Genomic DNA, 24,306 nt, shown 5'->3' with positions numbered 1-24,306 from the left:
ATTAGAAAAAAAAAAACTCCTGGGTAACTCTGCCTCTGCAATCTAGTTCAGCTAGGCAGAATTATAACCACCCTTATTCTCTATTTCCCTTAAGCATATTTTGGGTTTTACATATTAGATAAAAGAGCTGAACAGACAAAATCTAGACCAGGACAGTCAACTTCATTACAGAATAATTTAGCATCTGACATCTTGTATCACCATTGCTGAGTGCTCCTGGAAGCATTCTACCGCTCTGAGGAAAATGCCACCTGACTTTACTGTCCAGCCCATTATCATTTATTATTTCAGTTGGGCTAATGTGGGTTAAGCTCTTTTCAAACGCATGGAATGATGAATTTTGTACTTTGAAGAGCCTGCATGAAAATGTCTTTCCCTGTCAAGCCAATATATCACAGCCAACTCCAGTGCAGCCCTGGCAAATTATGTACGGGCATGTAATCCAGGCAACAGCCCAAAATAATGAAGAAAAAGGACACAGATAAGCACATGACGTATTGCTAAGTCAGAAGTTACTAGAAAAAAATATTATTAAAGAAATTATGTGAAAACAAATTCATGCATTAGTAAACAGTTCAAGAGCTGCCTTTCTCCCTTGTAAATCCTGCCTGTTTTCTGCTATGAAAACTGTGAATATCTTGATAAACTTTGGTGTTAGACTATCTTTCAATATTCTCAATTATTTGGTAGAGGAATCATTAGGCATAGGATCAAGAATTATGGAAAACTTTGAAAGGTAGAGATGTCAGAACTTCAGCTCTTCTAATTTTAGTACTATATTTTACTTTTCTAATCTCAGATTTTATGACAACTATCTGCTCAACATTTCACCAATCCCTTTATGCAAAGGTTCCTACGAATACTAGGTGATTATGTGTATTTTGTAGAAAGGCTTTACAAACACCTTGTGTATATGGGAATACAAATATACATCCCAGGTATTTATAATTTCTCAGAAAACACACCCACCAGAACAGAAGTGCTATAAGCTACAGATAATGGCTCATCATAGTTGAATTTCTGTAGAAGTAGTACTGTGCTGTTTATTCAGGCATTCTACTAACATAACTGTGTAACCATCAGTTTGGAAATAGGTGATGGTGTTCTGGCAGGGATGAATTTTCTGCAGTTTAGGTACCCTTCAAACATTGAGTTGTAGGGGACTGAAAAATATAATTCCCAAGATTATTTTTTCCCAAGATTATTTGAGATTTTTTTCAGTAGCTACTTGATTAGAAAAGCTCTCAACAGGAATGGAGATGAATGCTTGTGATATCAGCAGACCTGTGAGGGACGTATGGCCCCATTCACCAGAAGCAGATGATAAACTGGGCTTGTAAGTATAACTAATAGCTTACAGGCAGTAAAGGGATTAATTCCTTTTAGATAGGAAAGCTTCCTTATATTCTAATCAAGCAGTGCAATAAGTATCTTGGTGCATTTCTACAATGCACATTCTTTGATATGACATACGTGTATCTAGCAGACCTGGCAATTATAATGCAAAAACTAACAGTATTATATGTTATTTGCCTCTCTGTATTTGCCATCCCTTTCCTTCCCTCTGGTATTTCTAACGTTGTTAGTGCTTCCATTTTTTTTAAAGAACTCAAATAAATACAGAGCTGCAAAGCACATCTACAGCCTCTACACCACCCCCTGCACGTAATTTCTCTAAGCCTCTGTGGGGTACTTAAAGGGGTTTTTTTGCTAATACTTTTAATGCCTTTACTCTGTTTCACTATGAGGTTACTTTAAGTGCTTGAAGTATAGGCTCATTTAAGTTTTTTAAAATCACCTCTCCTATATTGTAGCTCTGATATGAAGTCCAGAAGTATTTGTCATATTTCTTTACTGTTTATTCTTGAAAATACAGAATTTCTACTTCACTTTCTTGTCACAAATTCTGCCATGGAGGAATGTCTGTAACTGAAATATCAACCAGTAGGTTAAACTGAAATTGTCTGAGCTTTGAAGAGGTTGCTCATTCTCTGGTTTGTTATTGCAAGGTCATACTCTTGGTCCAAAGTAAAGATTGTCTATTCATTGAGTTGCTCAGATCTGTCACCAATGAAGTACAACCAGAACGAAAATACCAGTGGTTACACGTGTTTATACAGAGATAAGTTTATTACTATATGCATTTTTCTGTAGTGATTCTGTATTATTTTATCTTCTCTGATCAAATATTCTGCCTGTCAGTAACCACTCAAATTTCATATTCTGCTGTGCTCATATACAACAGGTTCTTCTTTGCCTGTGCAGCAAACAGCAACAAAAGAAAATCTGTCCCACTGCCAATGACAAACTTGACGTCAGTTTTTGGTCCTAACTTATCTGGCAGAAAAAGTTAAAACAAGCAAAAATTTATTCAGTCGTTGTTACTAATATTCGTATTGTGAAACTGTTGAAATCGATGAATATTCAAGATGACTCATTGTTGGGTCAGAGTTCCATTAGCTGCTCATTGAACCCGACATAGAAGAGCAACAAAATGTATTTGCAGATGGGATTGTGATTGCTCATTCAGGCAATTGCACAAATGTGTTCGGTTACCTGAAGAAAATCTACATTCATAGTCTAGTCACAACAAAAAAGTGATGAACAGATGAGCAGATTGTATTTCATCTTTTTATCTGACACATATCCAAATCTATACTTCACTTAATCTTGATTTACTGTGAAAAGCCTGTGCTGAATCAAAAAGACATGAGTGATTTGGAGAACAAAATAAAATAAAACTTAAAAAAAAAGGCAAGCAAAAAAAGCAAGCCCATGTAGAAGTGTGGAAAGAAGCCAAATAATCTTGATAATTTAACACTGGGAGAGAAGGCTTTTAGCTTTAAGGATGTCTTTGAATTCAGATAGCTAAGAATAGGGCATAATTCAGAAAAAAGCTGATAGGAAAGCTTAGGTTTATTGTTGGTAAAGTATTCTGAATCTTTTGGACCAAATCTAGTTTCACAACACAGGATTTGGCTGTTTTGCACCACATCCATGCACATCTATAAATGCTCTCCTTACTAAAGGAACTGTAAGCAAAATCCACCCTACTCTTCTTGCGCTTTGTGAAGGCTACTCTTCAGTCACAAGGTTTCCTGTGGAGGAAGAGCTATATATGATGACTATATGTTTTTAGAAGTCCATGTCTTGACCTTGTACTCATTATTTACTGAGGAAACCTGTTAAAAATTGATTAGAGCCCTGAAGGTTTTGTTGTTGTTGTAGGACACAACTTGTGATATTCCTTTTTGTATTTGGAAGCATCTTATGCACAACCAAATCTGGAGGTGTGTTTTATCTACATGGAAGCTTACCTTTTTGACATTTCATTCCTTTATTTTAAAATTCTGTGAGGTTTCCAGTTGTTTTAGAATAGCTGCAATTGTTTGGGTATTACGTTGTCATTTTGGATCATTTTCTGGTTTTAGACTTACTCTGAAGATGCATTAGAACTGCACAGGACCTGAACTGGTCCTTGACAGCACACCTTACAGAAACACAGTCCAGCTTTTCAGCTGATTTGTGTCAATAGCTATGCTGATTCATACCAGTAGTCCTCTCTTTAGGTGACTGATTATTTCTTTACTGATAATTAAGGATCCAAGCCAGAATGCCACATGATTCTTCCAATTTTCAAGTAATTGTGAAGGTTCAGGTGTCAACTGGGAACAAAGTGGAAAACCTGTTACGTCCCTGACAGTAATCAGCTGAAAGTTTGGGCATATAAGAAGCAACAAGTTAATAGCTGCTGTTGTCTCCCTTGGAAAGTTTGAAAGGAGGTATTTAGTATTTTTAGTAGCACGTCACACCCACTGATTTTTGCAGAGTTTAGCCAATTGTTTTCTGGTTTTTATTCATTTTAAATTGTTGTACTATTGGATGAGTACCATAGGCATGCAGAATGAAACAGTGACTTTGGAGTAGCTTAGAAATTAGTCATGTACATGTTGGCATTGTCCGCTATGCAGTAAGTTACAGATGCCAGAGTACGGAGAGGGGCTCCGAGCTGGAGTACTTCTGGCTCAGTACTTGAGCTGAGTTGTGCAAATGTTAAACTTGAGGCACCAACTGCTTCCTCTCAATTCCCAGTTGTGAATACCATATCATAGTTTGGACCATCATGAAGTTTGGCACAGCTGTAGTTCCAAACTTTGAGACATTTGGAAAAAAAAGAATATGTGATTTGTGGATTCCATGGTTCATCGTCCTTCCTGCTTCTGTCACAATGTGGCGGAGCACTGGCCTAGAGAACTGCAGACATGGAGAGAAAAAGTTAATGTTGAACTCCCACGGCAAATCAACTGGGAGAAAAAAGTGAAAACAACATCTCAAAAGCACAATTTCAGGATTAGACTGGCCTCAACAGAGCTGCATAAAATTATTTCTATGTGAATTTAGAGCCAAAAATAGCAAAGCAAATCAGTTAGCTTTTGTTTGAAGTAATGTACAAAACAGTTACTGACTTGCATAAAAATTCTGTTGAAAGGCAATAAAGTGGTTGCGTAAGTGCCAGTAAGCAATTAAACTTAGTCAAGGTGACCCTTCATCCTCAAACAATAACATTGTGCCTAGATATTCCAGGATATTCAATGTACTCTATCACACATGCTGAGCTGAGATCTCCAATCACAGCAAGCAAGCCCAAATCACTGTTAGGAAGGCATTAAAAAACTCAGCTTATCTCCAGATACATCATTTAGAGATTAAAATGAATATATTATTTATTGAAGGCTTTTTTATTATTTTTTTTTTTCCTCAAAATGCTAGGATCTCTAGACAAATGTGTAATACTGATGTAGTGGATATCTTAGCAGATAATACACACTTCACATGTTTAGAAACACTTATATTTGTTTGGAGATGGAAGTATTTCTGTATTTTACCACAATAGTCTTCATTTTGGTGGACTGCTGTTTCACTTCTTGTCCCTGTGTTGGGTAAGCCGTGTGAAATGCAGCGTGGGCAACTAACTGAACCAAAGTGCTGTTCCTATTATTTTCACTGATTAAGAGATCCTGCAGTTTTCCATGCGGTGCTTCTGTTTTCTCATCTATGAAATAAGGGACACTGTCTACTGCAGAACGTGGCAGGAGAGCTATTTTGAGCACGCTGTTTGTTATCAGGTTCACGCTTTTTCATTGTTCTGACCAAGTTTCAATTTATGATGTGGCAGGCAAGAATTAAAAGTAGGGAGACGAGATGGAGACAACTTCATGTGAATAACTCTGTCTTCTGCTGCTGTTAGTGGCATGCAGGCATATTATCCAAATAGATATTTGCTCTTTTCTCTTTTGTCTCTAATGCCTACTTTTTTTTGTTGTTTTTAATATTACATTGGTTGCCTTTTTCCTTGTATGCTTTCTGATACTTTGTCTTTAATTTCTGGTTCTGGATGGGGTGATTTGGGTTTTTGGGGTGGGGTTTTTTTGTTTGTTTTTAATTTTTTTAATGAGCAGCACTATCTAAGTGATGAATTTTCAGCTACCCTAAGGCTATAATTTATGTAACTTAGTTAAATCGTGGTGCTCTGTATTGCTCTGTCTTTGTAATCCTCAGCTACTCTTGACTGCTAAATTGCTGTGAATCTAGATTGGCCTTGCAGGTACAGGTAGGTAGAAAGTATAAAATCTAGACACAGAGGGAGTAAGAGCTTTTGTCTTCAAGGTGCACTGGGGAAAAATATTTTTAAAATCCGTTGTTTATACTTAGAAAGATCTCCTGGAAGTAAAGTTCATGTCATATGTTGCCAGGTAGTCATAAAGACCCTGAAAGGCATGCTGAATTTTACTCTTTCTTTCTTGGATTTCAAAAGGGTACTCAGAAACAAGATTTGAAGGATACTTTTGTCAGTGTAAGGCAGCAAAAAATAGTAGATCTAGTCCTGCCTTTAAAATTTTTTTTTAGAAAAATATTGATATCTAAGTCCTTTGTGTCAGGTCTGTAGCATAGATAATATTCCACAGAAGTGATCCTTTAAATAATTACAGGATATATAAAAAGTAGGGTTAGCTTTTACTCTGTCCAAACCCACTTATTTCTGAAGTTGCCCCTAATTCTTTTGCTTAGCTTAGAGAAACAGCAAATTAGATCTTAAATGATTGACATACAAATGATTAATGGTATCAGTGCTAGAATTGTATTACTAAGTCCTTTAAGAGCACAGTAATTCAAGGAAGTCTTGATATGGTACATGACAAATCCAGTCATATTTCTAGGCCAAGTGTGCAGAGCCTTCAGTAGTAAATGTAATTCCATGGCCATTTCAGGGGTTATTCTACTTTTCCTTTTATCTAGGTAATATAGGTTTAGGTATATTGAGTGCAATGAACTGCTTTGAAAACAGTTTAGCAATGGTATTTTTCTGCTCTTAAATATATCTGGTGACATATACATGCCTAAATGATATAAATAAAAGTTTTAGGATCCACTCCTCTTGAGATATTTATGCAAAGCCTGTCTTTGGACCTTAACAACACGCTATTAGATGAATTATAAAAATGTCTGCAGCATAACTTTATGGTAACCCGATGCCCTAACTGTAATGCCATGAGACCTCAACTCAGGACTGAAATCCTGTAGTACCACACAAACATCTTCTTTAAGGTCTGTGACAGAATAGGGAATTAATCTAAGGGAGAATCTCTGAACAGAAAGGTCATAGAAAGAGGCTGCATTTGGGGATTTTAAAAAAATCAAGGCAAGGGATGTCTTATAGAAATCTCACCCCTTTTTTTTTAAGGCACTGAGTCTGCCCAAGTCCTGGCGAAATTACTCTGGCAGTGCTGAGGAATTTGCAGGAACAACCCCTGAGCCTGATACCCAGAGCAGTCAGCTGGCCCCAAAATGCGCACTGTGCATGCAGCTCACACTTGGCTGCATCATTAGAGGCAGCACCAGCCTTCAGGAAATGTTTGTATCATGAGCCCTGTTGACTTCAAAGAGAGCAAATCGTACAGCCATAGAGCTCCTCTTGCCTGTAAAAGTCAGGATTAACAAAAGTTACGCCCATTGATGGAACACAAGAGATCTAACAGGATTTAAGGCACGAACTTTCGTATGTTGGTATACACTCACAAAATAGATGTTTTTGCTCTCTTCACATATCATCCAAATGATTCAAGTGAGACAGAAGCTGTAGACAGCTGTGGGAACACCTCCCTGGTAACAAACAAAATCCCAAGAGATAATCACATAAAGCAAATATTTTGCCAATTCCACGGGCTTCTCTTATGGAATGCAGTGTCACTTGTTGATATTTTACTGAAATCTTGTCTGGCTTTTTGCTGGCAAGTTGTAATTTCCTTTTCCATGCTCTCATTTACAGGTTCTTACATATATACAAATTTTACCCTGATGTTTATTGTTAGCATACTTTGTTTAGGTTTGCTCTGTGACAAATAGCTTCGTATCTTTTTAGCAAAGACAGACCTGTTTGGTTTTGGCAGCGTGTAAAACAAGCGTCCTTTAAATTCGCTTTACGATTACATCCTCTACTAAAATAGAGCGGGTAAACAATGGGCTAAATTACTACATGTAATAAATCAGAAATTTTGTAGACTCATGGTGCAAAATAAGTTGCATTTTTCATTGGATTAGCAGAAGATTACTGGGCACAGGTGCTTTTGTAATTGAGACTCATTTGGAAAATGTTAGTGTTTGGTGACCCCCAAAGTGGAATAGCTGGGTTTGGTGGTGGTGTGATGCTGTGCCATTTTGAGTAATGTCTGAATGCCATCTGCCCTCACATTTTAATAGTTTTTCTTATGCTGCAGAAGGCTTCTGTATATATTTAGCTGTAAATCTCAGTTATCTGCAGAAAATTACAAATGTCTTTTTTATTATGAATCTTTCTCTTAACTGTGTGAGAACTTGTAACTAAGTTCTCACCACCCCCAAGTGTATGGCAGTAGAGGAATTGTCCTGTACACAGAACGTATTTGAACATCCTCCATAGTAAAATATTCATAAGTTTCAGACTTTGGTTAGTTCTCTTATCATTGGAATCAAGCTGTATTTTAAATGATTGTGTGTCTGTTTGTGTTTTGGTTTTAAGTTATAAGGAGGCACACTGAAAAAAATGCAAGATAGAGAAATCTATGAGCCAAAACAATCTTTTAGAGCAAATTTAGCTTCTCGGAATGTTTTAAACTGAAATTTTTCCTGGTTTATTATTAGGTTTTTATAGATCTAATGGGAGTGATTGAAGATTTTCATGGCTATAAAATCCTTATGGAGATGCTGCCTGATTAGTTCCAGACTTTTGGCTGTTCTTTGGCCAGTTGTGATTTTCTCCACCCTCTTAATGTGAAAGAGAAGTAAAGTCAGTCTAAGCATAAGCTGTTTAAGACCAACAACGCTGTGGCAGAGGTGGTATATGGAGGCAGTCACAGCTTTAGAAATAGTAGCAGATGTAAACTGCAATACACCAATTTATTAAAGGTTAAAATACCTTTATTGTTTTAACTTTCTATTTTTTTTCCATATAAAAGATTGTAGCAGTAGAAGAGTGAAGCATAAAACAAGAAAACAGAATTGCTACAGTGAACCAGCAGAGACTAAAAACATTGTGGGTAATTAAACAGCTTTTAATCTTCCACTTGTATTAATCTTCCCCTCATCACACATTTATGCAAACTCAGTATCTGTGTCAAACCTATTCTTCCACCCTCTGCAAAGGAGGGAGTAGAATTGTCATTCTTTTCTCTGCTTTATTTCTGTTTACAGCACTTGATAGCCTGGGCATTATAAACATTTAGTACAGAAACTAGTGCAGACACTGTTCAAAACGTGTACGCCTTTAGAACGGAACAAGTGCTTCATAGTGAATAGCTTAGCTGATTAATTTTTCTGCTTTTTCCTGTAAGCCATCATGAACCATCTACAAGTAGAGGTTTTTTTCTCGCTACTGTTGCTATTAGAAAATATTCTAAGACATAATGGCTATTGAACTACTGTTAAAATTTTTTAAAAAAAGTATTCACCAGGAAGTTTAAGTGAAGATCTATTCTGTTAACCAATAGAGTATTTGAAAATATGAAATGGGTACTGTTAAAAAAAAAACCCAAACCCAAAACAAAAGATTAATGCATATTCTAGAGACCTTGCAGGGACCTTAAAATCTAAACATCAGCAACTATAAAAGCAATTTGTTCAACATTAACTCTGTCTTCTCAAAGAAAACATAGGGAAATACATACAAAAAAGAATCATCCACCTTCGTGACACTTAAATGTAAGTAAATACGTCATTTTGACTCTGTTGAAAACTGTAGTGCAATGAATCATCACAGAGCTTTTCTTATTAATCCAGAGAAAATGTATTGCGTATGTTTTCGTGAGGGTTTTTGCCCCTTCAGCTGTATGGGAATAGAAATAAGAAACTGCACTTGTTACAAGGACATGAGGCAGCTGAAAATGTTGGTATAAGGTTCTACTAATAAGCATGCATTTAAGTTCTCAAACATATGCCATGCTTTCAAACTAGGTTTTATTACAAAAAAAAAAAGCAAAATTTAGATCGCAATGATAAACAAGCTCTCAGGTGTGGCTTCTATTTTTTTACTATATCTAACATAATATAATGCTGGGAGCAGGTGCATGTGTGAGGGAAAAGTCTGCACTCATAGTTATGTTATGAAAATGATGATTCAGGAAATTAACATCTAAATATGTCATCTGTCATCCCAAGTGATCTATTTCAAAGTCATTTCCCTCTGATGGATGTTCAGCTATTTGAGGTTATTGTGAGTATTCATCTCGGAGAAATTCCGTTACAACCAGCATGAATGCACAGAAAAGAAAACATGGTCTTTTAGTTATCCATGTTACAGATGTCTTAACAATTTTGACTTCTAATGGAAGTGAAGTTATCTTAGATTACTTGAAAAACTTCTGATTGTTGTGCTCAGTGTTGGCATAATGTATACTAGTAAGCAGCTATTTTCCATATTAAAGATAATAATAATAAATAAATAATCAAGGGCAATTCTGTTTACTTAAACAGTATGTAGAAGTTTGAAGATCTGGTACACTGTAGGATTTGCAGTCCTTTGAGAAGAATTGCCCCATATAAATGTAACTCTGTAGATGTGCGTTAAATATAAATAAAAACTGAGCTATGTCTCTCCCACTTGTTATTAAATATTGACTGTGTGATAGAGAAAAGCTAGTTCAACACAGATAAATATATGTATATACATACTCAAGGACCATGACTGTCATGAAATATGTAATTTCTGATATTAGACCTGGACTTCTCATTTATTTCTGTATGTGACTTAAACTGTGGAAGATTTTAAAGTCAGATTATGAAGAAATGCCATACAATAATTTCCTGTATACTATATGTAGATATTAATATGTATTTATCTGTCATTTCTGTTGTGGAAAGATATAATAGACAATCAGTTAAATTTTCTGAAACTTGTTGTACTAGGAGGGTGAGTCAAAATCTGTCACATATAATCCAAGACACTGCTGTGAACTTCAGTGACTGCAAATGGTGCTTCTCGTAAAAGAAAGGGGAGGGAAAAGGTGATAGAATTGACTGCTTTTTCTTGACCAAAACAAATATGTGAGGCATTACCTGGCAGTTGTCCTGTGTGCACGTGTGATAGACCAAGTCCCCGGTTTCCAGGAGCAGGCAGACAGAACTGACTGTGGAAGGAAGAGATTTCTGGCTCTTACCCGATGCACCTTGCCCAGAAAAGCTCTGACAACATCCACCTGCTACAATACAAACTGCTCTAGTTTTTTCACAGTAAGTGCTACAAATCTCTGAGCGGTTTTGGATTTCCTAGACATGACAAGAAGCCACTTCCTTCCCAAAGGAGTAAGACATCTCCTAGGGGAATGCAGAGTGCCCAAGTGTGCTGAGATAGTAGACTGGGACGGTGAAGTCTTCCGGAGCAAAACATGAGTTTCTGGGAAACCCACACTTCAGGCTATGAATACGCATATCAGGATATTACCCATCATTAGGGAAAAATCATCATGGCTGTCATCAAACTGGTTTTATTTTGGGGCCTTGGGTATCATGAACTGGCACTCTGCCAGAAATTGCTTAGTTTGTTTGTTTGCCTTTGAAACGCCATGCAATCTTCTTGTTAGGTGAGTAGGGGTTTTTTTAATTTATTTTTTTTAACATGCAAATTGCATGTCACTAGAAACCCTTAGTGTGGAAAAGAGTAATCTGTGTGAGTCTAAGGGACAGGAAATAAATGCATTGATGGGACCTGTGTTTGTGTTGGCAGGTCACCTGCCTGTCAGTGGCACTCTGACACCTCACACGAACCATCGCTGACTACAGAGTGAGAGTTGTGCAGTCGTGCCAAAAAGCTGTGTGGGAAGAGGAAAGATCCACTAGGGTTATATTTCTAGTATAGGAAAGAATTGAACTACATATTGAAGTAAAAAAAATCTTTTAGGAAGATGGTATTCAGCTCACCTAATTTTGCAGTTTTAATTTGGCAATTAACATGAGCATATTTTAATAACAATGCATGCTTTGAGAAGAAAATTTGTTTGATATTAGAAATGAAAAATATATTGAGCATAACTGAAAGAAATTTTAAATGTATGAAAGAGAATTGGTCTCTGTCATTTGTTCCAGTGCAGACTTTGGAAGAGAACTCTGGTACTGGGTTTGGCTTGCTTCTCTGTCACAAGTATTCTGCAAGTTTTGCTGCAAGCAAAGCTCACACCAACAGAATCTGGTTTCATTTGCAAGCATTTATGTTAAATGCATTGTAAACAATTTTGGTTTTTCCAAGTATCTGAAATGCAAAACTTGGTTTTTAGTCAAGCTTGTAAGGTCTCACCAGGAACTTGCTGTAATTTCTAAATTATTTCAAAGAAAAAAGATAAAAGGGTTGATGATCCTTGAAAATACAATGTTCGCATGCAAAATCCTGTATTGAAATGCTTTGAGGAGGGTTTGGAAAGCTTTAAGCGAATTGCGAAGGAGTTCAGAAACTGTTTCCAAATCGTTTCACTCTGGAATACTTGATGGCATTTTTATTAGATAAGCTGTCAGTGTAGTAAATAAGCTTCACTCAGACAAATGATAGCATATTCATTTTTTATTAGGAGAGATTATTTTTAATAACAAAGGATCTTGTTTGCAAAGTCTACCTCAAAGACTCCCGCATCATCAGCAAACAGATAAGCTTTGAAAATATTGATTTTTATTTTGATTTTTTTTTCTTATAAGAAGTCAGTCTTAAATCTCAAAATATTACAAGTACAAGAGATGGAAGAAAGCCCTGTGGCCTTTGGGCCATAAAGACAGAGCTCAAATCGACAGGACCCAGCCAGGGCCTGACAAGATTACTACTGAATCAGATCCTACTGGTTAAGGGTATCGTATGAAAACTTAAACACTTCCAAAAATCATATGTTTTGTTTTGGGAGAGAAAAAAGGGGAAGACTTTGAGGGTATAACGTTGCACCTGGCTGTTTTGAATATTAAAGAACTTGAGAATTGGAAATGTTCCTATTTTCCAGTTTTCTAGGGGTAAAGAAATGCTGTAAACATTTGAAAACACGACACTGTAAAAAATGAGTACAACATTCTGAAAAGTTGGGTATATATGCTGCAGGTGCAGTGTGCTAAGGTAGAAACTTGACCAGGAATCAGATTCTAAAACAGGAGGCACTGTGCACAGGCATTTATTCTCCTGAGTTAATAAGGCTTCAAGCTGTCTGGCTTTCCTGGCATCCCACACGGATTTGCTGGTTCAGGTAGTCAAGAAATCAGGTGAATTTGTGCACTATCATTCACTGTACATATGCCTGTCTTATTCGATGGGAAGAAATTTAAGTTTGCAGAACTGCAGTAATTCAAGCCAAGCAGGCAAATCACTCAGTAGAGATATGAAATTGCATTCGTTATTTAACAAAACAATTATTTATATTGATATTTTTTTAACTTGTTCACTTCTTCATCACCTTTTCTAGTAGTGAATTGCTCTATAAAACTAACAATTCACTGGAGAGCTGTTAAATGGAGACTGTATTGCAAATGGGAACCAGCCAAGTTTGTTTTCTCCTGTTCTCCATCATTTCTGAAAACTTTATTTGTTAGTAATTCCTGCAGTATAAGTGACAAAAGGAAAGGATGGTTCAAGCTTTCGAAACTGATGTCTGAGGTTCTAGTTTTTCTTTGCAGAGAAACTAGGTTGGTTCATTCCCTGTCCTTGTTTTGCCCTGAAGAGTTTCAATACATCTTGCATACAAGCTGAGGATAGTTAAACTCTTCATTATCTGGAGCTTATAACGAAAACCTCCTGAATGCTATTATTTTTATTTAATTTTTTTTTATGGGGATATATTGTATCAGAATAAGCCATTACTTTTTGATTTTGGTTTTTGGAGATGTGGTTTTTCCGGAGTGGGTTTTTGTTTGTTTTTCTTAGCAAAGGTATGTTTTGGACACACTTAAATCTTACATAAATTACATTCCTTCCATGGAAGATGAATGCTTTTTGAATGAATATTTCTGCAGACAAGGTGATGGTTATGTGGTGCATCCAGCTGTTCTAGTCACTGTAAGTCTCAGTAGAGGATGCAGCTGTGATGTGTAAGCAGTGATACACGTGTCAGGACATCCAGTTAATTTAGCAATACATTTTCCTGATTTTATGGATCATTTCTTTTTGAAATAATTTCTTGTGATGTTATGCCCAGGTCTAGCATGTAAGGCCGCAAAATTTTGAAGCAACCAATGTAAATTAAAAAAAATACAGGGGTGTAAATAGAATACAAGCTCTATTTATTTCCCTTTGAATCTTAAAAGTTGAAAAAATATGGAAAAACATTCCTAAAATAGCCAATATTTCAGTAGAAGGAAATTCACTGCTTATATATCAAACAACAGGCTGGATTGTAGAGCCGCGTATCTGGAGCGCGAGGAGATGCAGGAGAGGCTCCATAAGAGTGACAGGAATATGAGTTTTGAAAATGCTTTTTCTATCTCCTTTTCCTGCCTTCACGCTCTAAATGTTTTCACAGAATATATAATTTAACTTGTACTTCATTATGGTCTTGCTTAGTGATGTCACTTTGAAACAATCGGTTTTCAGATAGAAAACCTTGATTACTTACATGGAAGCAATCCTTTACAGGAGTGTTAACACTTTAATATGAATTAAAATATTCCCTTTAGAAAATTTGCTGAAAATGCAGTGTATGATGTAGTTAAAAGGTTGCAATATATAGCTTTTTGTGGTTTTGTTATCCCTTTTCAAATGTGCCTTCTTTGAAATTTTATTTATATTAACCATTTTGGTTTTGTTTTTTATTTCCCATTTCCAGCGAAATGCCTCAGCAGAGAAAGAGAATCTTCATGTGGCCTCAAGAAAGGAAGAAAATCAGAGCATCCAGGAGTGCGATTCTCAAGATGTAAGCTTGGCTCACCTAGAAATCGAGGTCTAATCTAGAGTGTATGATAATGTTAATGCCTTGGGCGATTATCGACTTTTCCTAGTCAAGCTGATACATATATTTTATAAGTCAGCTACATTCTGCATTAAAGAGCTGGGGAGCAAATGCTCTGTGCTGTCAGTCTGTGCAGGAATACTCTCTGGATTTGTTTTAAAGACTGCTTAATGGAACTGGTAGAACTCTTGCGGGAAAAGCAGCAGTGGCAAAGATGTGATTTAGTGTTTAACCATTTCAGGAATTGGTTTGTGCCTGTTTGTAGAGTTGCCACTTTAGAGAGCTGCAGGACCTTGTTAACGTATTGTTTCTGCTAGTAATGAGGCATGGCTGTCATGGATGCGTCACTTGGTAAAACTAAACCTTCAGGGAGGTGATAGACTTCTCAAGTTTGAGTGAACTTCACTTAGATTGTGATTAGAGGTTGTTAAACCATCTGGGAGAGTTATGGAAGGTTCGACAGAATATAGGTTACTTTAGGGGCTGAATTTGTTTAGGCTGAATATTTGTGGAAAGAGGTGTAAGCAATGTGGGGTTTTTGCAGAAATACATTCAAGGAAAAAAAAAGATTTGTTGAAGCATTTAATTTCTGCATCAAGGAATGCAATAAAAGATACCCAAAATACGTACTTTTTCCTAAAATCAAGGATTTAGTTATATTGATTAGAGTGTGGCAGTATATTTTTGTGCTTCTAGCAACTGGTATTTTTAGCCATTTAGTCAGCATAGTGGGCTACTTGGTATTAAAAACTTGTCTGAGAAAGCAGAGGACTCCCAGCTGGAATTAGAAAGCTTGAGGAGTCAAACTATTTTTGATTACTATTAAAATCTAGCACTGTTCCCTGCCTTTGTCTAAGTAGCATTATAATTCAAAGAAAAAGAAATTAGGCTATATATCTAAATTTGAGCAATAGGATTAAGCTTTATATCATTTAATCTCTCAGTTATCATATTTTAAGATCAATTCTATTTTCTATGGAACTCACATTTCCTTATAAGTCTTTAAGGTTTGTTAAATCTGTATTTGACAAAACCTCTGGTATGTAGGAAAAGGTAGTAAAATTAGAGAAGGCATACCATATGGGTATTCAAATTGAGTGTCCTTTGCTAGATCATGCTCCCTGTTGTAAAATTAAGCAGGCAGTAGTTTTATCGATCTCATCTGGCTTTTAAACACATTGCTTTTATAAGTTCATTTTCCAACAGAAAAATGGGTATTGTGTAATATTCACAGTGGCATTCTGTTTCCATTTTAAAAAAAATTATAAAAAGGTGTCTGTTTTATTGTGAAAGACAAAAAAAACCCCTTGACTTCAGCTTTCTTTTAGAAGTTTCCATTATTTAGATGATAATTATTATTTTATTAGAGGAATCTTAATAATACTACTTTTTCTCAGTCTTATCTGGAGATGTTTTCCCCATGACTGGCTCCTGAAAGTCTCTCTGTGGAACCAGAGTTCTGCAGGGCTTTTTGCCTTGTGTCATTTCCTTTTCCCTCTTCCCAAAAGCTTTTAGCAGCTTTTTTTGGCTTTTGGACCAGAATTTGCTTTGTCCTTTTTTCATCCCAAATAATTCTTACGCACGTAACACGTCATTTGAAACCACCTATTTGGTAATGCTGAAGCATCAAAAAATGTGCAGTGATTTTTTTTTGTTCTCTGTTCCCATCTTAGATTTCTTGCTCTTTGTCCTTTTAGAGTCTTCTCTGATAAATAAAAGTGATAGTGCTTTTATTTACTGCCTTAATTTCCTGCAGTAAACAAACACTGCGTGTTCATTAATCATTCAGTGACAAAGGACACCGAGTATTGGAGCAAAACTTGTACATGTTTCTAAGCAACCACAGCATTTTACTTCATTTTTCTCCATCAGTTTCAATTGCGGAGCTTTGATCCCATTGTGCTTTTCCAAGGGAGTAATGAGAGAGAAAAAAGAAATCATCATTATAACAAAATTTCAACTCAATAAAATTCTTTAAAGTGAATTCGGTAATTTTATTCCCTAAGTGAGGACTATGAAGGTCATAAGAAGCTACATCATCCAAGTTTAACCATCCACTCAGCACACTCTGCTCTAAAACAGGGTATGTAAAACTGCAGAGGTGTCTTATGAAAACGTACGTGCACACTTCACCTACATCTTGCTCCGTATCTTCTGCACAAGGAGGGTGAAAGGAGATTGGAATACAATAATAAATTTCTGAGAAAATCAGATAAAACATGTCTTTGAATAAACCGTGGCTAATGATGACTATCTGCCTTGCTAGTTGACCTAACCGCACCATCCTTTTTTCCCATACTCAATTTAGTTTCTTCAGAACTTGCTCAGTACTTTCTCTTCCATCTTATGCTACAAACACCCCACACGTACGCTTTAGCACCTACTGGAGCGCAAAGGAGCTCTGCAGTGATGTGAGGAATGCTGAAGCTGCTATGTCTGGTCTGTTAAATCTGTATGATACCCTTTAGCAGCAGTGGCATTATTTTCTAACTGTAAAATCTGGATATAATACCACTTAACCTTCTTGATTTCCTGTCCACTTGTGATGTGTTGCAGTATTTCTTGAGCTTATTAGCTGTGTTGATGCCGTGGAATATCATTCTAGTTACATTGTTCAGCAGTTTGCAGATCAAATTGCAGAGTTTCATAGCCAAGGGACATGCTGAATTTTAACTGGATTTTTGAAAATTTTTTAAGTGAAGATACACACTGGGCTGATCCACCTTTGTAATTTATACCACCAGCTGTGAACATCTTCAGCTCCGCTGTATAATTCACTAGGTGAACTGAATGCCATAACTTCTGAAATTTTGCATAGTTTATTAAACAAGCAGCATATTTTATAAACAGAATTTCATACAAAGATATTTTGTTAATGAAGCTGCACACTAAGCTGATAAAGGTGGTACAGTATTCCAAGACATATGCTCCACCTCAATTTTTCTATCTTGTTAAATTTCTCACTTACTGTTCTCAGTATTGTTTTTCCTCTTGTAAATGCAAAATACATTCCTTAAGGCAAATTGCATGCACTTGCATGAAAATTTTGTTTTATAAACACAAATAGATTGCTCATGTGTTTCTTAAAGTTTATGTAGAGCATGTAACAAGTATTCAACATCACAAAATTTCATCTAGCTGCTTCTCTACTCTCTAGTAAGATTTCTGTTGTGCTCAGTCCTAAAAATTGTAAATGTTGGCTAAGCTGAATGTTAAGGAAGAATTAAGAAGATAATATGCAACTTAAAAAGAGCTAATAACAGTGAAAACAGTGAAATGGCATGGCTGGCTCTCAAACATACTTGAATAAAAGTTTTCAGAATTTCTTTTTCCTGAAGTCTGTTGCTTAGGAAAGGTTTACCTTTCCCGACTTGGAGTTCTCAGTGCTGTATGTTAAAGCTTTTAAAGCTGTGCATTCAAAGGTTGGATCCTTCTTGATGTTTTATGACAAAAATACAACATATGAAATTTATTGAATATAGTGTTTGTCTTAGAAATATGCCCATGATTGCAAAGTATGACAGATGTACTGGAAGTACCAGTCAGAACAACTTAATGGCAATATAAAGAATGCTTCCACACATAAAATATAGAGGTTCTTCTGTAAATTGGATGCATTCATGAATGAAATTCTGGGACCTGTCACTAACAGTTAGATACAACATATTAAAAGATTATATTTTTTATTAAAATAAGGAAATATTAAGAAACAGGGAGAAAGGAGGGCAGGCCTTCCAAGCTTTAGAGAAATCCATCTTTTTGTCTTGTTTCACTGCTCTGAGTCATAAAACTACTCCACGGACTAGTCATCATTTGCCTAATAGCTGTGTACTTGGATAAAGACTGACTGTGATTATAAGTGTTGAAAATTTGCTTCCTGAATCTAAAAAAAGCAGATTGCTTGTGTGGGCACATGCTAATGAAGCTGGGACGAAGTGTTCTTGAATGAGAAGTCTTTAGCAACTGAAGAAGATATCTATAGCAGAATCTCTCTCCGTCTCTGATGAACTTAGACGTGTGACAGTGGCAGTTAAAGATTTGATAAGCTGGATGAGGAAAACAGCAAAATGGTCCAAATGCTCTTTCCAGCCTGGTGAGGTGAGCGTTGTTTGTGGCTGATGAATAGAGCATCAGGAATTGTGCTTCTAAATGGAACCGGGAGTTTTTCTGCCATCACTGCTCCCTTTGAAACTGCCAACCTCAAGCTCCTTAAAGGAAGACAGAAGACAGTACAAAAAGTTAAGGAGAAACTGCCCATTTTGTTCTAAATGCCAGCGGTAGGAAAAAGAGTTTGGTAATGGAGTTAGAATGTGAGAATATAATTATCTTTTTTGCTGTCGGTTTCATGAATGCAAAGCAGTACACTAGGCATTTTTGTAGTCTTGTATGAAAAGTTCATTACAAGACAGCTTTTCAGCATGCTGACAATAATTTTCACTTCTTAAAATCTTGCAAGATTTTAGCCATCCAGTGTTTTTCAGCTAGATCAATGCATGTTTTTTGAATTATCTTCTTCTTACTTTATATCTTCCCACCTCTGCCATGTCCTGTGCCTTTTGATCTGCATTCTTTATCCACCTATCACTTGAGGCACAAACAGCAAAACAGCCAATATGATTTATTTAAATTATTATGTTGTCTCTACATCCACATACTACCCTTCTGGATCCTCAGAAAGATGTTAGCTAAGGAACAAAGAGCAATGATCTAGATAGGGTGCCTTCGTTTTCCCACGGGTGTCAGAATTATTTTTTTTAACCATAGAATCCTAGACTGGCCTAGGCTGGAAGGGATCTTAGAGATACCCTAATCCACCCTCCCTGTCATGGGCAGGGACGCCTCTCAACTAGATCAGGCTACTCAAGGCTCCGTCCAACCTGGCCTTGAACACCTCCAGGGAGGGGGCAACCACAACATCTCTGGGCAATTTATTCCAAAGTCTTGCCGCCCTCATACTGAAGAATTTCTTCCTAAGGTCCAATCTAAATCTATTCTTCTTCAACTTAAACCCATTTCCCCTTGTCCTATCAGTGGACACTCTTGTAAAAAGTCCCTCCCCAGCCTTCCTGTAGGTTCCCTTCAAGTATTGGAAGGCAACTATTAGGTGCCCCCCAAAGTCTTCTCTTTGCAAGACTGAATAGTTTTTGATATGTAGCTTAAAAGCCTGGCTGAATTTCTCTGGAAGCATTAAGAAGGGGGATAGGCAGAAAAGTGTGTCTGTCATATTTGTTCCAAATTTGAAGTCATCACACCGAGGTTGAGATAGGAGACTACATTGCCTGCAGAGATACCTGGGACTTGCTCAGAGTCTTCAGGTGTGCTCTGCTGTGTTCCATGGTGTTAAAGGAGTTGTGCAGGAACTGGAAAGCTGAGTGTCCTGCACAGAGACTTTCAGAGCTGACATCTTCCCAGACTTCTTCCCTTCCTCTCCTTTCCCTCTCCAGCCCAGGCAGCTGGGGTGCATGCTCTGCGGGAGAAACACCCAGGCACAACTTCATCCTGAAGTCCCTGACATGCTGAAATCTCAGTTCAAAGCTTGGCAAAATGCCGGCATCTTTTCCAGCAGGAGCTTCTGAAATCTCATCTTCATAAAACAGGAAAACCACACTGACAACATTTCAACCCCTCTATTTTCTGAAAGCACAATTATTTTTGCTTTTTACTAGTTTCCACCGTGTTGAGCTATCATTCTGTATGTCTGTAATCAGTGTACCTCTCACAGGAGTCAATGTGACAGACTCACACAGAAGAGCAAACAAAACAATATTTCCACCACTTAGTGTAGAGAGAATTAGCAAAAAAATATTCAGTATTTGCCTATTTTTGTCTTCATGTCACTCATGGCTGTGAAAGGTGTTTTGGTGCATTAGGTTTATATTCCCACAGTTGTCTGAGGCAGTCTTTAGCTGAGGGAAATGTGTATGTTTTTGTATTTACTTCTTTATACATACAGGAATATACACATAGGTGTATGCATGAGGGTGTACACATATGGGGTTCAGTTTAGGTTTTGTTAAACTCAGTTTACAGCTCTAGGAGGACATGCTGTTATACCCACGTGTGTCAGCTTTAGGAACAGAACTGACTTAAAGCCAGCAGCCCATGGACGTACACAGCTCATCCATCCTCCCTGGTGGCAGTTCTGGCCGTTGAGCTGCTGTTGACTGATGGTAGATTGAAAGTCATCACTGTTGTTCGATCTGTAATTTATTTGTTAATGATATACAAGGTTTTGCTGTGACAAGGAATCAATAATGAATGCTTTATGCTTTAACAACATAAAGACACAGGAGTTGCTTTGTTTAGAAAAATGTCCCCTTCGACTGTCTTTCACCAACCGTGATCCATATGGCGTGTTACTAAAAAGAAAACAACTGAGTGAACAAATATGAAATACTACAGACATAAATCTTCACTGCTGTGTTCCTACTAAGAGGGCCTTTGTTATTTGGTCTATGAAAAAAGTATGAAAGATTAGTCATTGGTCTTATCATTAGCTTTTATTTTCTCTAAGGCAATTTTTTTTTCATTTATATATCTCTTAAATGGTGGCCCCATATCCTTATAAATTTCATTTAGTATTTTTGACTTCCTATCTCCTATATATTGGTGAAATAGGTTACATGAATTTTTTCTTAGTATGCACAGTTAGAATAAATTATAGATTTGTAAATGATTTTATATTTCATAATCAGACATCCTCTTCGTTACACAACCTGAAAATGCCGTTCCGGTTTTGACCTGTAAGATCTTTTGTCTTCACCCAGAAGTCTCTGAAACCTTCGAATTTTTCCGAATGTAACTAATCTAAAAATATTTTTTTAATCTCACTCACTAGTAAATACATAAAACACAAGTCCTGCCAGGACCACACTTCAAAGATTTTGAAGCATTGAAATTTTATCAAAAATTTCTACCCTTTATCGTCTCACTCTTTAGTCTTTTTCTAAGCCACCTGTTATTTGTTTCATAGGAAGAGGAGTAGGTGCTTCATCGATAGATTTTTGTTTTTCTCAGTGCTACCCAGATTATTCCCTATAATGTAATATTAATGCAACTTTTATTAGCTATTGTGTATATTGGGAAGAATTTGAAAAAGAGTCCCCATCGTCAGTCAGTTCAATTGCACCATCTCAGCGGCTCTTCAGTAGCTTAAACCTGACTAAAGCCTCCCTGAAGTGCTATAAAGTCCTTGGTAGCACCGGCATCTATCTGGAAGTGTTCAGGAGGGAGGCAGCCGTCCCCTCTCCAAGAGCTTTTCTTAATAACATGTTTCATTTTCACATTCACACCTGGTCATAGATCAACTTTGGTGCAGGCGAGGGACTGTCGGAATTTCTCAAGTGCAAAAACATAATGACCTTTCTCCCCCTTGTCAATCTCTTCTTTTTTATTTAACTCCAGTCTAATGTCAGTTCTACTGAAAGGGTATTTATAACATTTCGTGATGTTTAGTTAGCATGTTAGGGTGTTTATTTTTATGTTATCAATAACCATTGTTATCAGCCATGATATAAAAAAGTTGTAGGAATGTCAACAAACCTTGTAAGTGGACATTATTGGGAGTTTCTTGTTGAAGGAATATTTCCATTTATATTATTGTGAGCAAAGCTTGTGTCCATATACTAATGATTTTTTCACTTGTTTTATTAATATGTTGAATTACACCTGAAGTGAAAAAAATGTTCTGTATAGCTTAAAAAATCTTCAAGGGCTTATGCTAAATGGGAAGCATTTCAGAGGAAGAGTTATATTAAAATTTAAGGTTAAAACTATTACTGCCATGTTGAAAAGAGTCTTGATGATTTAAAGCTTTAAAAAACCACTTGTTTTCACTCCATTTAAATGTATCCATTTCTATAGCAAAACAAGTAGAGAAATTCCAATGCGTGCACATTTTAGAGTAATGACCAGATTATCAATGTTTTCCTGTATTTCGCATTTTAATTTCTGTACCTATGGCATCATTAATCCCCCTCCTGAAGGGACATTAATTTAATTACAGCAGAAATTTCAGTGCTGGGTAAATCTCTACTTAAGACTTGTAACATGAGATCTCTGATTCAAGTCTACTGTGTAATTAATTATTTTTTTTTTATTCTGTTCAACTCTGTTTTCCCTGATACTAAAAAGCATATTGGCAAAGCAAATGACACCATTGCCGGAATAAAATGACAGCTATACTCTAACAAGCTTCTCTGTACCTTGAGAGTCATCTGATTTCTCCATTTGGGGAATTTTTATACGTATTTCCATTCAGGGATTATTATACCCAAGAGATCTAGCAGTTTCAGCAGGAGAATAGTAATAGAGAAGTCCTGACTGTAATGGTAATTTTCAGCTGTTTGCTACTATTTCCACACCCATTACAGACTATTATAATAAGTTATGTGTTCACTGCGAGAATAAATCCACTATTTGTGGTGAGTTTTAAACATGAGAAAAAATAAAGCTAGATAAGTTTGTTAAATTGGCAACTACTTTAGACTGGGAGTTTGGGATTCGCTTCACCCTGGAAACTTTATTTTGTTCCATTTCATCTGCTAGGACAAAAAAAACCCAGAGCCACTATATTTTGAGGTTGGGGTTTGGGTTTTTTTTGAAAACTGTAAATATTTTAAGAAAAAATATGAAGTAGTTATCTCTTGCATTTGTATTGACAGGTTGGCAAGACGTGTTTGGGGAATCGCAATAATTCAACATCTCGTTTGAAGACAGCAGAAACAGAGACAAGCTTTCAGGTATTCTGAGTAATTTTGGAGTATTTACTCAAAGGTCTTCTAAAGCATGCAACTACTTGAAGTGTATTTGCACATTCTATGCAAATGCTTTTGAAACAGAACTGCTTTCTCAGTTCAGACTTTGACTGTACCTGATTGTAATTCATCTGTTCAGAATGCCTTCTACTTGGTACCAACTTGCAAAACTATTTAATATTGAAGAACTGGGCTTATCCACGTAGTCAAATGACTTAATTTGATAACGTGGGAACAGGAGAAGAGAGAGATTTCCAGAACAGTTATATATCTGCAGTGATGTGAAGCCTCATGCAGCCACATTAAGCAAGTTGAATGTCTGAGCTCTTCCTGAGAAACCAAGAGAAAAAGATAAAAATCACCATGATTATAAAGCAGCATTAGATTTATGTGGTTTTGCATGGTCAAAGATTGTTAAATATGCTTCCTGTGGTATGGATCAGAATCCTCTTCAAGGCACAGTTGATGAATATCATATTCTGTTCTGGTAGTTTAACACTGATGCATAAGTTTAGCAGACATACAGGTCTGTGTGCACTCTTGCCAGGGTTTTTTAACATACTTTTTTTATTTTCTTGTGTATGTGCATATCACCTATGCAATGCTTACACTGATGCTTTTTTCACCTTCAGCAGAAGTTGCACAGCCCTCCATGGACTAAAGCTGAAGATAAAAAATTGCCTGAAAGAAAGGAGAAGAAATTTGAAGAGTCTGTTAGTACAAAAGAAAAAAAACTCTGAGTGCTACTAATCAACGTTGGAAAAGCCGATCACTTGCTTCCGTCTTCGTATTCTTTTTAGTCTGGAGGCATGAAATGTACCAGGTTTCTAAAGCATGCATTTTTCACTATTTTATGAATGTTTGTAAATTAGTCTAGAATAGACCAGTTAGTACCTTCCAGCAATAATCCAAAATGGATGTTTGAAGAAATGCTTTGTAATACAGTCTGGTTTCCGAACTCTTGTTCTACCTGATCAGTAACTGCAGACTATAAATTAGTTTCTTTGTAAACAACAGCTATTCTGAAGTATTTTCTCAATCTGTTCTATTTCATGTACCTTTATGGCAGATTAGGTTTTAAATCAAGTTAAGAATTAAGGGGCAGTTAACAT

General features: G+C 36.5%; 1 protein-coding gene across 1 annotated transcript in view; it reads left to right on the top strand.

The window, feature by feature from the left end:
* The window catches only part of LUZP2 (leucine zipper protein 2), a 131,538-nt gene extending 107,557 nt beyond the window's left edge, over window positions 1-23,981 (top strand). The window contains exons 10-12 of the mRNA XM_009864398.1: window positions 14,316-14,402; window positions 23,102-23,179; window positions 23,827-23,981. Coding sequence (XP_009862700.1) covers window positions 14,316-14,402; window positions 23,102-23,179; window positions 23,827-23,934 — 273 coding nt within the window. The 3' untranslated portion in view covers window positions 23,935-23,981. The remainder of the gene's footprint in view (window positions 1-14,315; window positions 14,403-23,101; window positions 23,180-23,826) is intronic.
* Window positions 23,982-24,306: the final 325 nt, after the last annotated feature.

Source organism: Apaloderma vittatum, unplaced genomic scaffold (assembly GCF_000703405.1).
Source record: "Apaloderma vittatum isolate BGI_N311 unplaced genomic scaffold, ASM70340v1 scaffold4162, whole genome shotgun sequence".
In the NCBI taxonomy this organism is placed as follows: domain Eukaryota; kingdom Metazoa; phylum Chordata; class Aves; order Trogoniformes; family Trogonidae; genus Apaloderma; species Apaloderma vittatum.
Note: the sequence above shows the minus strand (reverse complement) of the source record. Positions and strands in the feature narration are given on the sequence as shown.